General features: G+C 41.4%; 1 protein-coding gene across 2 annotated transcripts in view; it reads left to right on the top strand.

The window, feature by feature from the left end:
• ryr1b (ryanodine receptor 1b (skeletal)) overlaps positions 1-17410 on the top strand; it is a 92930-nt gene that overhangs the window by 31868 nt on the left and 43652 nt on the right. For both annotated transcript variants that reach the window (XM_084717474.1, XM_084717473.1), the window contains exons 15-48: positions 101-196; positions 509-627; positions 898-1031; positions 1185-1426; positions 1521-1713; positions 2825-3041; positions 3139-3243; positions 3854-3957; positions 4072-4155; positions 4248-4407; positions 5294-5441; positions 5598-5803; positions 6637-6811; positions 6903-7111; positions 7201-7547; positions 7945-8080; positions 8314-8474; positions 8944-9106; positions 9249-9335; positions 10009-10235; positions 10915-11359; positions 11448-12017; positions 12136-12336; positions 13307-13418; positions 13541-13684; positions 13847-14120; positions 14265-14382; positions 14522-14654; positions 14871-14965; positions 15071-15206; positions 15291-15474; positions 16767-16878; positions 17000-17120; positions 17211-17380. In XM_084717474.1, the coding sequence (XP_084573600.1) occupies positions 101-196; positions 509-627; positions 898-1031; positions 1185-1426; positions 1521-1713; positions 2825-3041; positions 3139-3243; positions 3854-3957; positions 4072-4155; positions 4248-4407; positions 5294-5441; positions 5598-5803; positions 6637-6811; positions 6903-7111; positions 7201-7547; positions 7945-8080; positions 8314-8474; positions 8944-9106; positions 9249-9335; positions 10009-10235; positions 10915-11359; positions 11448-12017; positions 12136-12336; positions 13307-13418; positions 13541-13684; positions 13847-14120; positions 14265-14382; positions 14522-14654; positions 14871-14965; positions 15071-15206; positions 15291-15474; positions 16767-16878; positions 17000-17120; positions 17211-17380 (6128 nt within the window). The remainder of the gene's footprint in view (positions 1-100; positions 197-508; positions 628-897; positions 1032-1184; positions 1427-1520; positions 1714-2824; positions 3042-3138; positions 3244-3853; positions 3958-4071; positions 4156-4247; positions 4408-5293; positions 5442-5597; positions 5804-6636; positions 6812-6902; positions 7112-7200; positions 7548-7944; positions 8081-8313; positions 8475-8943; positions 9107-9248; positions 9336-10008; positions 10236-10914; positions 11360-11447; positions 12018-12135; positions 12337-13306; positions 13419-13540; positions 13685-13846; positions 14121-14264; positions 14383-14521; positions 14655-14870; positions 14966-15070; positions 15207-15290; positions 15475-16766; positions 16879-16999; positions 17121-17210; positions 17381-17410) is intronic.

Consider the following 17410-nt stretch of genomic DNA (forward strand, 5'->3'; position numbering starts at 1 on the left):
GTAATCATTATAATCCCTCTGAAAACACAGAGGACTCATTAATCACTGTCTGCACTGAATAAAGTAACATTATTTCAATCTCTGTGTCTCCACTTCACAGCTTCTCTAATCAGGGGGAACCGCTCTAATTGCGCTTTGTTCTGTGACAACCTGGACTGGCTGGTCAGCAAGCTGGACCGTCTGGAGGCCTCCTCAGGTATCAGATGTGCCTCACTTATTCACTGATAGATCCTGCAAATTAGAGTTCATCTTTAGAAATTACTTATTGCTTTTAAGGGTTGGCTGGACCTACTGTAATTTTTTAGATACAGCTTAAACTTTTGTGCAATTATTTGATACTCCGGCACAAATCTCTGTGTCCTCTAGTGTCGAGGGTGAATTAAACTGTCTATAGTGTTCCCAATATGTCTGAATTTACTAGCTTTATTACTCCATTCTTGTCTCTTATGAATGCAGTAAGTCTTCTAAAAATGCTACAAACTCATAGTCATCTTCTCTTTACATTCAGGTATCCTTGAGGTGCTGTACTGTGTGCTGATTGAAAGCCCTGAGGTTCTGAACATAATCCAGGAGAACCACATTAAATCCATCATCTCTCTCCTGGACAAGCATGGAAGGAACCACAAGGTTTGTCTTTCCTCACTGCCAGGAACATGGTGGAGGGAGAGTAACATTATCCGCCTGCAAATTAATTGGCTCCAGCTGGCAGAGTTGCCTACTTTATCAGACAGTTTTGCAGGTGTTGATTTGGGATGTTATAGCATCTTGAAATGATATTTGGCTCATAAAAGCACTTCTTGGTTCTGTAATTACATTGTTAAGTTTAACCAGTGGGTGAAAGTGTGAACTGACTGCTCTTTTCTGACACATTTAAACACAGAGTAATGTCTGCTTTAGGTCCTGGATGTCTTGCGCTCTCTTTGTGTGTGTAATGGTGTAGCTGTGAGATCCAACCAGAACCTCATCACTGAAAACTTGCTTCCGGGTCGTGACCTCTTGCTGCAGACCAACATTGTAAACTATGTCACCAGGTACTTGAACTACTATTAAGTTGTTTTACAATATAAAATGTTAGTTTTCAGGGACTTTTCTGCTTTTTAACTTAATTTTTCTTGAAAGAAATTGCAACATTTTTGCAAGTCATTAACCACTGTGTCAAATGGCTGTTACTCTTCTGTGCTCAGTGTAAGACCCAACATCTTCCTGGGTACGTGTGAGGGGTCCACGCAGTATAAGAAGTGGTACTATGAGATGATGGTGGACTATGTAGAACCCTTTGTGACGGCCCAGGCTACCCACCTGCGTGTGGGATGGGCTATGACTGAGGGCTACAGCCCCTACCCTGGAGGAGGAGAAGGCTGGGGTGGCAACGGTGTGGGAGATGACCTCTACTCCTATGGCTTTGACGGACTGCATCTATGGTCAGGTATGATGACTCCCCTAACTTGTTTACTATACTGTTTTCCAGGATGAAGCATGTCTTGTTATATAACTTCCTCGCTGTTTGCCCTGCTCTTCAGGTACCGTAGCCCGCCATGTGGCTTCGCCCAGTGCTCACACCCTGGCTGCAGATGATGTCGTCAGCTGCTGTCTGGATCTGAGCGTGCCCAGTATCTCCTTCCGTATTAATGGCCACCCAGTTCAGGGCATGTTTGAAAACTTCAATGTGGATGGCCTCTTCTTCCCTGTCATCAGCTTTTCTGCTGGAGTCAAGTAAGTACAAATAAAATGGGTCACTCTAGTCATCTTTTTACTTCTTTTCTGTTGATTAATTTTACAGTTTAACATGTTAGTTTCTTTATTTAACCAATACGACAGTGAATTAATGTAACAAATATTAATGCAGAGTAATTTTGCAGGTGCAAAGGCTGATTTAAAGGGGAAATTTGGTACATTTCATGTGGATGTCCAGTCATTGTTGCAATTTAAGCAATAATAATCAATAATAATAAGCAGTTCCTTGTTGCTACTGTAATGAGTGAGAAAGCTGAGTAGTCCTGCTGCAAAATCTGTTCTTCCTGCATCCAGTGATATAATTGTTGTTATGGAAGAACTACAGGCTATTTTGGCTTGGATTTGTAGTCTTGGCCTCTGCATGGCCAAGGAGTGGACTGGATGAATATTTTTGTCAGCTAATGCTATGTTCTGGCCAGCAAAGTAATGACCATAGGCCATGTTGTTGACACATGTCAGCATGGGTGTGGACTTGAAAACCTTGCACACAATTCATCTTAGTAAATGTACACAGCTCCACAAGCAGGAAAACATCAATATACGTAGGTTAAATAGCAGAACTGAGGAATATATTGCTTTACTTGACTACTTTTACCATCAAGACTAACTGGACATCCACATTGAAAGTGTCACTTTCCCTTTAACAGTTTCTTAGGAGGACGTCAGCTTTTAAAATTATGTGATTTATTGACTGAATATCTCAAATTATTAATTAATATTCAAACAGTCCTGTATTTTATATGACTTTTAATTCATTCAATTGTGATACTATAAATACCTTAAAATCCTTACAATCGTGTCAAATAATTCTTCTAAAACCTTCAGTGTCTTGTCCCCCAGAAAAGATTTTACAGCTGCTATGTTTAATGATCCCTCACAGTGCTGAGACAGAGCTAATGCTGAATTGACTGATGAGAGCAGGGAGGGAAACACAGGCTCAGGAATTGGCACAGAAATTAAATCAATCTTTTCTTTATTATGAGTCTTATAAAGATCAAGGCGCTGTTGCCTCAAAGGATTTAAGTAGTGTGTAAAGATTTCACTGTCAAATAGATAAAGTCTTGGCCTGACTCTGCTTCTGTCACCTCAGGGCTCGATTCCTCCTTGGTGGCCGTCATGGAGACTTTAAGTTCATGCCCCCACCTGGCTATGCCCCGTGCTACGAGGCTCTGCTGCCTAGGGAGAGGATGCGTATTGAACCCATCAAGGAGTACAAGCACGACTTCAGCGGTGTGCGCAACCTGCTTGGTCCCACCCAGTCTCTCACGCACACATCATTCACCCCTTGCCCTGTGGACACTGTCCAGGTAAAAGCCTGAAACCCGCAATCAGGCTCTGATCATGTCATTAAAGTATCTGCTGTTTTAGTTTCTTTGTGTTCGCTGATTTCCCTTTGCTGTATAGATTGTGTTGCCACCCCACTTGGAGCGTATCCGAGAGAAACTGGCAGAGAATATTCACGAGCTCTGGGCTGTCACCCGTATTGAGCAGGGCTGGACCTATGGGACTGTGAGTATGGAGTCAGCACTGCAATACAGAAGCAACAGTACAGGAATATTGATTTGACAACCTCAGATTTGGACGATTTGGAGTTCTTGAGTAATGTGAGGCTAATATTTAAAAATGCTTCTGTAAGTGTTTATTTTACAATAAAAATCAGACTGTAGTTGATTGTTTCAGGGCCTAGAACATGAATTGCAATTTTTTCAGTAAGGTACTTGTGTTATCCCCTTAAATTCCACTGTAACTAAAAAAAATCTGTAAGATAAGAGAAGATAAGATAAGATGATCCTATATTAATCCCACAATGATGAAAGTTTCCGTATTACAGCAGCAAAAGTGATAGCAAAATAGAAAGGAGTAAAATGAGTAAAATTAAACAAGGAACAATATAAACAAGGAATCAATACAAACAAAAGGAAATATAAACAATATACAGAACAATATAAAAAAGAAACAGACACAACAGTTGGATTAACAACATTGCACATAGGGAATACTGATATTTCACAGATTGAAATTCAAAATCAAACAGTTGTATATAACACAAGAATAGGGTCCATTGAGGTAAGCAAAGTGTAAATTATTAGTTGAGTAACCTACCATCATTCCTCCACAGTTCAGGGATGACAACAAGAAACTCCATCCTTGTCTGGTAGACTTCCAGAGTCTCCCTGAACCAGAGAGGAACTACAACCTGCAGATGTCTGGCGAGACTCTGAAGTGAGTTTGTCGCTGAGGTTCTATAGAGTTTTCAGTTTGAGAGATGTGTTGGTCAGAGCTAGTTTTATGTCCTTGGGCACAATTGTTGATGCCTGTGTCCTTGTTATCCCACAGGACTCTCCTGGCACTGGGTTGCCACGTTGGTATGGGTGATGAGAAAGCAGAGGAGAATCTCAAGAAGATCAAGCTGCCCAAGACGTATGATAATAACGATATATTTCTGGCTGTATATATTAACTTTCTACATGATCTTTTATGTATATCTGAATATGACATTGTCTGTCTTCTAGCTATGTGATGAGCAATGGATACAAGCCTGCCCCCCTTGACTTGAGCCATGTCAAACTGACACCAAACCAGAACCAGCTAGTAGAAAAACTGGCAGAAAATGGGCATAATGTTTGGGCAAGGGACCGGGTACGACAAGGATGGACCTACAGTATTGTGCAGGTAACCATTTTTACTCCTTAATAAATCCCTTATTTTATTAGAATTGTTAGTTTTTAGTCTGGTGAGTTTAATTCATTTATATTAGGACATTAGGCCATCAGCACAAGAGCTAACAAATGTACTGCTGTTGACAGGGTCAGCAACAAAACTTACTTTAGCCACTTAAAAAAAGTCCACCTAAAAAATCAATATAATTTTAAGTGTACAAGTTCAAGTTCAGCTTTATTTGTCACCAAAGGGCAATTAATTTTGCAGCATTAATTATGACATAAATACATACATGTATAACAAGGAGGAGTACGCTATATTTAGAATATTTTCCACCACTTTCCTTTGCTGTCAGGCAGCCTTTTTTTGACTGGAAACCACCATTGTACAAGCCAAATATAGCTCTCTCCAAGCAAACAAAAAAATGTATAATTTTACCTCACAGAACACAGGAGTTGCTGGAGTATCGCTGCCTCAATGTGTTATTTTGTTCATGTTTTTGTGTGACTTTGGTGAATTCAAACTATTATTTGAAAATCCTGAAGTTACACCACAACACCAGCAAACTAACAGACCAATGCAGCAACATCCTTTGAGGTAAAATTATTGATATTGCCTATTGAGTTTGGTTGGTTTGGAGAGAGTGACATTTGGCTCATGTAATGGCGATAGCAGTAAAAATATTTTAAATATAGTGTACATTTAAACTAATATTGTTTTTCTAGGTAGACCCTTTGTTAAGTGGCTAAAATACCTTTTGTTTTTGACCCTTTCCAAAGCAGTTTATTGCTTAGCTTCTGTGCTTGTGCAAATTGGTGTAAGCTGCACAAAGAGTCACCCATTTTGTAATTTTTTTTCTAAAAATTTGTTTCAAGTTGTATTCCATTATGCTTCTCAGGACATCCTAAATAAGCGGAACCCTCGTCTAGTACCTTACAACCTGCTGGATGAGAGAACTAAGAAAACGAACCGAGACAGTGTTAACAACGCTGTCCGCACCCTCATTGGCTATGGCTACAACATCGAGCCTCCAGACCAGGAGAGCAGTAAGTCATCTTACCTCATGATAACGTGTTGATTTGATGCAGAATATCATGTGAAAAATTAGTAAGAATTTTTTAACCCTACCTAGGACATCTCCAGTATCTCCAGACAGTATCCTTCTTAATCTTATCTGTCGTGTTTTCCCTCTTTCCCTGCAGCTGGCCACGGCCTTGAGAACACCCGTGGGGACAAGGTGCGAATCTTCAGGGCAGAGAAATCGTATGCTGTCACCCAAGGGAAGTGGTACTTTGAGTTTGAGGCAGTAACCACGGGGGAGATGAGAGTGGGCTGGGCACGTCCCAGTGTCCGCTCTGACACTGAGCTCGGAGCGGATGAACTGGCCTACGTTTTTAATGGCAATAAGGTCAGTCTGCATTCTTACATTTTATATATTATATCAATTGTTGTTATAAATTGTTTTCGGGCCTTTGTGAAAATAAACCAAACTTCAGTGATATCATGCCTTGGCCTGTCGGGATAACTACTTTTGTTGGACGATATATTGTCCCAGAAATAATTGTAACTAATAAATAATATTGTCATTTTAAGACCATTTTATACCTTTGATTTAATGGTAGTGTATAATAGCATAATAATGGAAGTCCACCCTTTTAAAGAGCAATGAACCTTTAATTCATAGGAATATTCAGACATTGGAACTGGAATATAACAATACTAAAAATTTCAAAATAAATAAAATATAAATACAATAAAAACACATAAGTAAAACAATAAATAAAATGAATTCTCATGTAACAGAAATTATACTTAAATAGATATAAAGCATTGGCACAGGGATATAGAGAGCCGTAGGTCAGTTGTATTGCCATTTTTTGTTGCCACTGCTTTTAAATGAAGTCAGCATACCGGCTCATTCACGTTCATGGGCTCCCCTCTCTCATTCGGCATAAACCCACACTGGAACACACATATCCATATATTGTACTACATGTTATTTAATTATCGTGACAGGCATAATTATGCCTTTTTAAAAACATTTTTCAAAAGCCGGGAAAAGGGTTAGGTCACCATTCAGTTGGCAATATCAAGACAGGTCCAGTCTAAAATAGGCATAAAACCAAAACAATTCTAAGTAGTCAGAAAAGATTGTCAGAAAAGACTGATTTTATTTTTGAGTGGAAAAATTAAAATTGAATTTTATAGATGATGTATGATGTGTTGATATAACCTTTACAGGCTCAAAGATGGCATATTGGCAATGAACCCTTCGGTCGCCAGTGGCAGTCTGGTGATGTAGTTGGTTGTATGATTGATCTGACTGAGATGAACATCATGTTCACCCTCAACGGAGAAATGTTGATCAGTGACTCAGGCTCCGAGATGGCTTTCAAAGACATTGAAATTGGAGAAGGTAAGAGTTTATAGTTATTTTACGCTGCAAACAAAACAAAAGGGAAGTACAAAATACTTTTCCTAATGGCCTTCCTGGTTTTACCCCTCAGGTTTTATCCCAGTGTGTGCCCTGGGCCTGTCTCAGGTGGGAAGGATTAATCTTGGTCAGAATGTCAGCAGCCTGCGCTACTTTGCCATCTGTGGCCTGCAGGAAGGATTTGAACCTTTTGCCATCAATATGAAGCGGGACATTACCATGTGGTTCAGTAAAAGTTTGCCCCAGTTTGTGCCTGTACCAACTGATCACAATCATATCGAGGTAATTCCTTAATGACACTTTAAATGTTTATAAAAGCTAGACCTTTAAAAGTAGATAATTGAATAATCTTTAAACATGTTGTCTCCCAGGTGTCCCGTGTGGATGGGACTGTGGACAGCGCCCCCTGTCTAAAGCTGACCCATAAGACCTTTGGGTCACAGAACGCCAACACAGATATGCTGTTCCTCAGACTGAGCATGCCTGTCCAGTTCCACGAGACCTTCAAGATCCAAGCAGGCACCACCCCTCTCACCCGTGCCCTCACCATACCCGAGGAGGAAGTGGTAGTGGTAGAGCCCGACTCAGAGTTTGAAGTTCTGAAAAAATCTGCCAGCCGAAAGGAGCAGGAGGAGGAAAAGAAGGAGACATCTGTACCTAAGGAGATCTCTGTGGAAAATGAGAAGGACACAGTGTCAGAAAAGGGAAAGAAAAAGGGGTAAGTAAGGCAGGTTGTGGCTTTAGCGAAAGGAAGAAGCCTGCAGATGTAAAACAAAATGTGGGTCAAAGAGCATCCTATCCCCACTAACTGAGACTCTGGAGTTGCTCAAATAGCTGTCAGCTGTGATTATTTAAAGCCTGCGGGGAGTAAAAATTTAAAACTTGACATCGAATTACAAACTTTGTTCTAAACAATATCACATGAGTCCTTCATCCAGCAACAGCTAGACCTAACTCATCAAGTTTCCCTCTCTTGCCCCTTTGTTTTCACTGTTTCACTGTAAGTTTCAGTTAAGTTCTTTAACAATACTTCAGTACAATTTAGCAGTGAGCAAAGTTGTCTAGTGTAGAGTAATGGTTTAAGCATCTGTCTTTCTATTTTCTGTGCACATTAGATTCTTCTCCAAAGCCAAGAAGGCTGCAATGACACCTCTTGCCCCTCCTCCTGCCCCTCCAACGGTGCCACGTTTGGTGGAAGATGTGGTGCCAGATGACAGAGATGACCCTGAGATCATCCTGAGTACCACCACTGTGAGCTAAACATCCTCTGCTAATGTTAGATTAAGATGTAAAATTTGTCCTTACACTTTGTGCAGAGTCCATGGATCAGGCTAGCATGAGTTTCTGAGCCTGCTCATTGGGAGTTTTTTCTGTGTTTGGTTAAGTTGTTTTGGTGTCTTTAGATTATCCAATATTACTGCTCTTAGATGCTTCTCTCAGATGTCTTCTTTCATTCTTACTTCTTCCTTATTTGCTGTTTTCAGTATTACTATTCTGTGAGGATCTTTGCTGGGCAGGAGCCCTCTGGCGTGTGGATTGGCTGGGTCACTCCTGACTTCCATCAGTATGATCCAACGTTTGACCTCTCCAAAGTGCGGAGTGTCACTGTTACTGTGGGAGATGACAAAGGCAACATACACGACAGGTTAGTCTTCCCCACCTTGTAATGGTATTTTATTTACAGGAACAATGGCAGTACTTCTAAGGCTATGCATTTATATTAATTCAGTTGTGGTTTAAAATGTAAGTAATGTGATTTTGTTCAGCTGTTTCATTCATTCACCTGCAGAAGGGACAAGACAAACAGCAGTAATAAATGACCAAAATACATTGTTCTAATTTTAACTGGGTGTCCACAGCACCTCAAGGGCAGCTGTCAAGGAGATGAGAAGGTTTCTGTTTCTAATTTACTACTTAATTGTTAAAGTTATTAACCTTTTGTCAGTAAATGAAAGTAGGTGTGTTCTGTCACCAACTTGTCTCTTTGAGCCACATAATCCTGACTATCAGACTGAGTAACAGTAATAGTGAAGCGGTAAGAAGCCTGATACTGTCTTTTATGTCATGTGGTGTTCCCCAAGGTTAAACACTTGGTATTTGTTGTATATTTTCAGTATGAAGCATAGTAACTGTTATATGGTGTGGGGAGGGGACCTGGTCAGCAATCAGCAGACCCGCTTCAGCCAGGAGGACATGGTGGTTGGCTGCTTGGTTGACTTGGCAACAGGTCTCATGACCTTCACAGCCAACGGAAAGGAGATTAACACCTTCTACCAGGTATGGAAAATCTGCGCAGTATAGGTAGTATGCGTATTTGTATATATTTGTATTTATGTTTCTCAGACGCCACATCAGATGAATCTGGATGAGTTACACTACACTATGGAGCTGTAAAAGTGGATTTTTTTTTTTTTTTCAGGTGGAGCCCAACACCAAGTTGTTCCCTGCCGTCTTCGTTCAACCCTTCAATCAGAACATGTTGCAGCTAGAGCTGGGCAAACTCAAGGTCAGGAACTACTTCTGCTTGCATGATGCAATATACATTTTACATATCTCCAACTACTTTCCCTAAAATATTTTTCATGCATGTGTCCTCTCATGCTTCACATCAGCATCTTATAATGTGGGTGAAACTCAAATTGGTGGTTTGCGTAAATGTGTCAATGCAACCCTCAATCCTGGCCCTCCTCTCAACTTCTGTCTCTGCTGAAATAAAATTAATTTATTGGTATCGATTTTGGACATCTTTTAAGGAATAAAGAGAATCGGAAACAGAGACAGAAAAAGAAATACACCAGCAGAAATCAGGTCTCTCAACTCCTCTCAACCTTGGTTAGACACGAGGGACCTTGTGTCTCTGTCGGGATAAAATTTATTTAGTGGTATTGATTGTACATGTCATTTAAGAAATAAAGAGATACAGCAATGGAGGAAGACAGAAATATAAGTGCCCCTGTGTGCACATAGGAAAGAGAATGTACATATGGACAGAAAGAGAAAAGTTAAAGTTAGTTAGTCCCTGCTAACCAGAGATTAACCTGTGACAGCTGTCTAATAGGAATCAAGCGTGCATTGTTGTTAAATTGGCTTGTTTAATGTTGTTTCTGTGTCTCATTGTTTATTTTTTTTTATTCCTTCTTTAATTATCTATACAAACTCTTGCTCTTTTTCCCTCGTAGAACATCATGCCCATCTCAGCAGCCATGTTCCGCAGTGAGCGTAAGAACCCAGTCCCACAGTGCCCTCCCAGGCTGGACGTCCAGATGCTGACCCCAGTTATCTGGAGTCGTATGCCCAATAACTTCCTCAACCCGGAGGTGGGCAGAGTGAGTGAAAGGCTGGGCTGGATGGTGGAGTGTACTGAACCTCTCATCATGATGGCTCTGCACATCCCAGAGGAGAACAGGTCAGCAAGTTCAGTCAGCTTTTCAGAAGCAGATACAGTAATGCCAGATTCTTACACAATTTGGGGATCATTGGGAATCTTACAACATAAAATATCCTCAAGAATCGGAATAACTCCGTCTGAAAATATAATTAATATAATAATGTTTTTATACATGACCAGAAAATATGTGAATGATTGGCATTTATCTGCTTACATTGCCCTCAGTAGTAGTGTGTATTTTTTTTGTAATTAAAAAGCAGATTAAATTCTTCCATCTGATTACCCTTCATCTTTTAGAGCTTACGAAAGTTCTTTCCATCTTACACGTGGAAAGCCAATCACTCTTTGACAGTTTAATGTTCAATTCATAATCCTATTTCATTTTAACTTATACTGAATTTGTTCCATTTCATTTTTGTTAACTGTTTTGTGATTTAGAAAGAGTCTTTAAAGGGGTTTGTGTGCAGGCACCTGTCAACACTTACAACACCTCATTACCTGCTGCTGAAATTCCTTTTTTGATTTCTGTATCATAGAAATATCTTAGCTGCAAATATCTGAACAGGTCCCAGTTTTAAATTCTCTTCTGAGTTTCTAAAATGTTTTTAAATGTTATTTGTTTTTTTTACTTTCAGGATTATGATATATTCTCTCGTATTATCTGATCAATGTGGATCTTTGAATCTTTGTCTCTCAGGTGTATTGACATCTTGGAGCTGTCGGAGCGCCAGGATCTGATGAAGTTCCACTACCACACACTCATGCTATACTGCGCTGTGTGTGCACTTGGCAATAATCGAGTGGCTCATGCCCTGTGTAGCCATGTGGATGAATCTCAGCTGTTCTATGCCATTGAGAACACCTACCTGCCTGGACCTCTCCGCAGTGGCTACTATGACCTACTCATCAGCATTCACCTGGAGTCTGCCAAACGTGCACGCCTGGGCACCAACAAGGAGTTTATTGTCCCCATGACTGAAGAGACTCTGACTATCCATCTTTATCCTGATGCGAACAAGGCTCATTCTCTCCCTGGTGTTGGCCTCACCACTTGCTTACGGCCAAAACTGCATTTCTCATCCATCAACTTTGTCGGCACGGACCCTGACCTGTACACCCTTAGTCCTATTTTCCCCCTGCAGGTAAGAGACAGATTGAAGTGGAAAAAAAACTTTTGAATTTTAGTTGCCTTGTTGCCATTTTGCTTATTTTTATTATTACTCCCTTTAGGAGCTGAAGACCAGGGCGATTAGCATGTTGACAGAGGCTGTGCTGGATGGAAGCCAGGCTATGCGGGATCCAGTCGGAGGCAGTGTGGAGTTCCACTTTGTCCCAATCCTGAAACTAATCAGTACACTGCTCATTATGGGCATCTTCAACGATGAGGACACCAAACACATCCTCAAGATGATTGATCCAAATGTCTTCAGTGGAAAGGAAGAGGAGGAGGAGGAGAAAGCAGAGGAGGGCGGAGCTGTTGAAGGAGAGGGTGAGGAAGCAAAGGAGGAGGAAGAGGAGGCTGAGGAGGAACTTGAAGATGAAGGGGTCGGTGATGAGGAAGAGGAGGAGCTGAAAAGATTAGAAAAAGGAGAGGATAAAGAGGAAGAAGCTGAGCCCAAGGAGGAAGGAGAAGAGGGGGAGAAGGAGGAGGAGGGAGAGGCCAAAGGAGGAAAAGTGGATGGAGAGAAGGCGGAAGAGGAGAAGGAGGCTGAGGCAGTGGAGGCAGAAGCTAAAGAAGAGGAGGAGGGTCCAGAAGAGGGATTACTCCAGATGAAGCTACCAGAGTCTGTCAAACTACAGGTCATTTTGATATTTAAACACTGCTTCCAAGCATCTGCACAATATTCTTATCCTTAAATATCTGTCGCGTTTTCCGAAGGACACATCTTAAATTTTATCTTGTTTTTTTTTTTCTCAGATGTGCACACTCCTGCAGTACTTCTGCGACTGTGAGCTGCGACACAGAGTGGAAGCCATTGTGGCTTATTCAGACCAGTTTGTCCATGGTATTCAGAACAACCAACGCATTCGTTACAACCAGTTAATGAGAGCCTTCACCATGACAGCTGCTGAGACTGCACGCAAGACCCGCGAGTTTCGTTCACCACCGCAGGACCAGGTACTGATGATTATTTTTAATGAGAAATTTTAAGCTTTATAAATGATCAAATTCCACATTTCCTCAAATAGTGACCAGGGCCTTTATTTACCTTAATTGCAGGAAGTCACAGGCCTTTGTTTGAAACAGGCTTGTATTAGAGGCAGGCCTTTATTTTTACTTACTTTGGTTTTATAAGTATTTTTGGTCATATTTTAGTACAAAGCCTTATTTGGATCTGCTCATGTTTGCTCTGTTAACGTTGCTGTATTACCCTGTTAATAGAAACTCAGCCTCTGGTATCTGTTTCAAATTAAAAGCTCTTGCGTTTCAGTGGGCAGAAACCTTTCATTTCTTAACATGGCTTTTACTGTGAAATATTTTCAGGAACATGTCGTAGAAAACTCATTGACTTGCAAGGTTGCCATACGTACTTAAAATGTTGCCACTGCCATCTTGTGACATTGCACGTTATTATACAGTGATTGATATTGGACAATAACACTTAGATGAGTAAACCAGAACAATAAGGTGTTGAAAATATTATATATAAGTTATATTGCTTGTATTTATTGAATAGAAACTATGGAAATCTGCATTATGCTTAGCTGACATGCGCATAGTATGACAGCCACCTCTGGCCTATATTTTGGAGCTGGCCTTTATTTGTTTGTGTCAACCATGCACTGGCTTTTATTTGAGACTTGGCTTTTATTTAAATGATTAAATTATTATCAAACTGACAATGAGGTGGGTTCATCACAAAAATTCTGCAGGTTGGATTTTGAGATCTGATAAGAAACTTTCTTTTGAAAGCAACAGATGCTAAGTCACAAGCATGATGGACAACACAAGAACAACAAAGGAATACATTCTTCATAGAAAAAGACCTTAAGAAGCCTAAGGAAATTCATGAAAATTCCTCATGCAAAACGAGCAGCAACATTAGAAAATATGCTAATGGGGTTGTCTTACTGTCTTCCTCTTTAAGGTTCTTTTGCTGACCAACTTTAAGCATGGTCCAGAGGATGAGGATTGTCCTGTGCCTGAGGAAGTGCGAGACACTCTGGCAGAGTTCCACAATGACATCCTGCTTCACTGCGGTGAGACATTCATTAAAGAACCTGTGTATTTTTTTACTTTGCAGGTGTGAATGACTTTTTGGCTCTATATAGGTGTGTAAGTATTTTAGGCTCTCAGTACTGAATTCCTGTTTTACACATAGGTATACATATTGAGGAGGAGGCAGAGGAGGAAGAGGTGGACACTTCACTGAGAGGCAGACTTCTCAGTCTGGTCGACAAGGTCAAGAACCTGCGCAAGAAGCAGGAGGAGGAGAAGCCAGAGGTGGAAGAAGAACCAAAACCCAGTAAGAGTAACAGCCCAGTCACTTGTTAAATATTTAAAGGACTTGATTAATTGGCTACTTAAGTCCAAAAATAGTGAAATCAGCCTTTATAAATCCATTACAATCTAACACATGATGTTACACAACAAACGTACTATACCTGTCTGTGTCCATTTCACCAAGGCACCCTTCAGGAACTGATCTCCCACACCATGATCCACTGGGCCCAGGAGTCTTTCATTCAGAACCCTGAGCTGGTACGCCTGATGTTCAGCCTGCTCCACAGGCAGTACGACGGCCTTGGTGAGCTAATCCGAGCGCTGCCCAAAGCCTACGCCATCAATGCCGTGTCTGTTCAGGACACCATGGACCTGCTCGAGTGTTTGGGACAGATACGTTCACTGCTTATTGTCCAGATGGGCCCAGAAGAGGAGCGGCTCATGATCCAGAGCATCGGGTCAGTGTTGGGTTGATGATATGTACTAAATCTCAATCCATAAGTGTTTTCCAATGTGTCATCACAATGTAACCATTTATAATTATGTTAGTAAAGTAATATAACACTTGAATCTGACTTGTGTATGTTTTGTATTTTTTTCAGGAACATCATGAACAACAAGGTGTTCTACCAACATCCTAATCTGATGAGAGCTCTTGGTATGCATGAGACTGTCATGGAGGTGATGGTCAATGTGTTGGGCGGAGGAGGAGATTCAAAGGTAGGGTGATGATTTTTGGTTTTTCCGTCTTATTCAGTCTAACCAGTCTAATTTAGTGGCTTGTTGGACACTTCATTGTTGGAGGATGCACCATTATCATACACAGTCAACAGAATATCTTTTCACTTTTTCTCTTCAGGAAATTCGATTCCCCCAGATGGTGACCAACTGCTGTCGTTTCCTGTGTTACTTCTGCCGTATCAGCCGACAGAACCAGCGCTCCATGTTTGACCATCTGAGCTATTTGCTACAAAACAGCGGCATTGGCTTGGGTGAGTGTCAGCCACCGATCTCGCTGTTTACCATAGTGTACATGAGGAAACTTTTTCCAGTTTTTATTTAGAACAAAACAATTCTTTGATGCATGGGACCCCAGGAAAAAAACGTTTCTTAAATGTATTCCTTTTTAAAAATATAGAATGATGAGACTAAATATTAGGCAAAGAACAAACAAATATAGACTCAGTGCATTTATTTCACATTTGCAGGCATGCGTGGATCCACACCTCTGGATGTGGCTGCAGCTTCCTGCATTGACAACAATGAGTTGGCTTTGGCTCTACAAGAGCAGGACCTGGAAATGGTTTGTAATTCTAAAAATTACAAGAAAGGAAAATACATGAAAGGGCTCAGTGGGCTTGTTATCTTTTAATCTCTCTTCGTGTCCTTCACACGCATCGTGATGTAGGTGGTGACATACTTGGCAGGCTGCGGGCTGCAGATGTGTCCAATGCTCCTTTCTAAGGGCTACCCCGACATTAGCTGGAACCCCTGTGGAGGAGAGAGATACCTAGATTTCCTTCGCTTTGCTGTCTTTGTAAATGGTCAGCACCCTCATATAGAAATTACATTTGTAGTTTTGAGTTGCAAGCAACTGTTGTAAACATTTGCTCACCTGCTCCTCACAGGAGAGAGCGTGGAGGAAAATGCCAATGTTGTGGTGCGTCTGCTCATCCGTCGGCCCGAGTGCTTCGGTCCAGCCCTGAGAGGAGAGGGTGGCAATGGTCTGCTAGCTGCCATGGAGGAGGCCATCAAGATCTCAGAGGATCCAGCAAGGGATGGGCCCACTGTCAAAAAAGACAGGCGCTTCATGTAAGTGATGGCACAGTAGGTGGGATACTTATGTGTACAGCAGGGAACCTCAACTTGCTTTGCCTGGGGGCCACTTTTGCAAAGTGAATACTAATAATAACATTATGAATAAACATTTAAAGGTCCTCTACTCATCTCAACTAAATTAACTTGATGCAAAGATTGGCAGATAAATAATATACTATACATTTATATGTAATAATGGTAACTGCATTTTAGTTTCAAAAAAATGAAATAATCAAAATAATGTAATTTATACAACATTAAACATGCTGGAATCTCTTAAGTCATGCAGTTGGAATGATTCATTAACATAAACTACTTGTACCAGGGACAGAATTAATTATGTAAGCTTTTTTAGTTGTCTTCCCCGGCATAGCACACCATCTGATCCTGCTGTACTCTGTACAGCCTGAATTTCATTCATTCATTGTCTGTAACCGCTTATTCTGTGAGGGTCGCGGGCTGCTGGAGTCTATCCCAGCTGACATTGGGCGAGAGGCGGGGTACACCCTGGACAAGTCGCCAGTTCATCGCAGGGCTGACACACAGACAACCACTCACACTCACATTCACACCTACGGGCAATTTAGAGTCACCAATTAACCTAGCATGCATGTCTTTGGACTGTGGGAGGAAGCCGGAGAACCCGGAGAGGACCCACGCAGACACGGGGAGAACATGCATACTCCACACAGAAAGGCCCTACCCAAGCAAGCCGGGGATCGAACTCAGGACGTTCTTGCTGTGAGGCGGCAGTGCTAACCACTGCACCACCGTGCCGCCCCAGCCTGAAATCCAGTCATACAAAACTGACATAGTATTTGTCCCTTCTTCCTGGGACCACAAGCATCTCAGAATAAATTTCACTGTTGGTCAAATATTGATCAAGATCATGTTACAACATTGCCTATTCTTTGCTTAAAATGTTTTAAGAAACATATTTGGACTGCACTCTTTAGCTGTAATATGTGAAACTTCCATACCAGGCTGCTGTGTTGAAAACGGACATGGGGAGGATAGGGAGGGACTTGCATGCACTGGCATGCACACAGGGCTGTCCTGGATTTAAAAGAGAAACTCGGATATATACACAGAGGGAGTGTGACTTCATTCCCTGACACCATTACTCTGCTATATCTGTACAGAGCAAATAAATGTTTGCTGACATCTAGTAAGGCTGACTTTTGTATTTAGCACTTTTAATGGACATTGTTGCATATTGTCTTATTTGCTTTTAAGCTAAGCTAGACACAAGCAGTTAAAGAAAAAGATGTTTCCTTGATTGGCAGGTTTGGTGGTGAGGAGCAGCAAGAGGAGAACCGTGTACATCTGGGAAATGCCATCATGTCATTCTACTCAGCCCTCATTGATCTGCTGGGTCGCTGCGCCCCTGAGATGCATGTGAGTAGAATGTCTTTTCACACCATTGATTTCTCTACTACCTCCAGGCGCATTGACTCAGTATTGGTTGAAGAGCAGCAGTTAGTCTCATACAGCATTTCTTACATGTTCATTTCTGCAGCTGATCCAAGCAGGCAAGGGTGAGGCTCTGAGAATCAGGGCCATCCTGAGGTCTCTGGTGCCCATAGAGGACCTGGTGGGAGTCATCAGCTTGCCTGTGCAGATTCCTGCTTACGGCAAAGGTTAGATACTAAGTTTGAATCATGTAAATGTACAATATTTGGGCATAAAAGGGCATGTTCAGTTACATGTGATTTCTTCTGTCACCACAGAAAGTCAGATTATTGAGCCTAAGATGTCAGCTAGTTTTGTGCCAGACCACAAAGCCTCCATGGTGCTGTTCCTTGATAGAGTCTATGGTATCGAAAACCAGGAGTTCTTGCTTCATGTGTTGGAGGTTGGCTTCCTGCCTGACATGAGAGCAGCAGCCTCTCTGGACACGGTGAGTAGGAAAAGACACTAAAGAGAAATA

The sequence above is a fragment of the Lutjanus erythropterus genome, chromosome 4 (assembly GCF_056507025.1).
Source record: "Lutjanus erythropterus isolate fLutEry1 chromosome 4, fLutEry1.hap2, whole genome shotgun sequence".
Lineage (NCBI taxonomy): Eukaryota > Metazoa > Chordata > Actinopteri > Lutjaniformes > Lutjanidae > Lutjanus > Lutjanus erythropterus.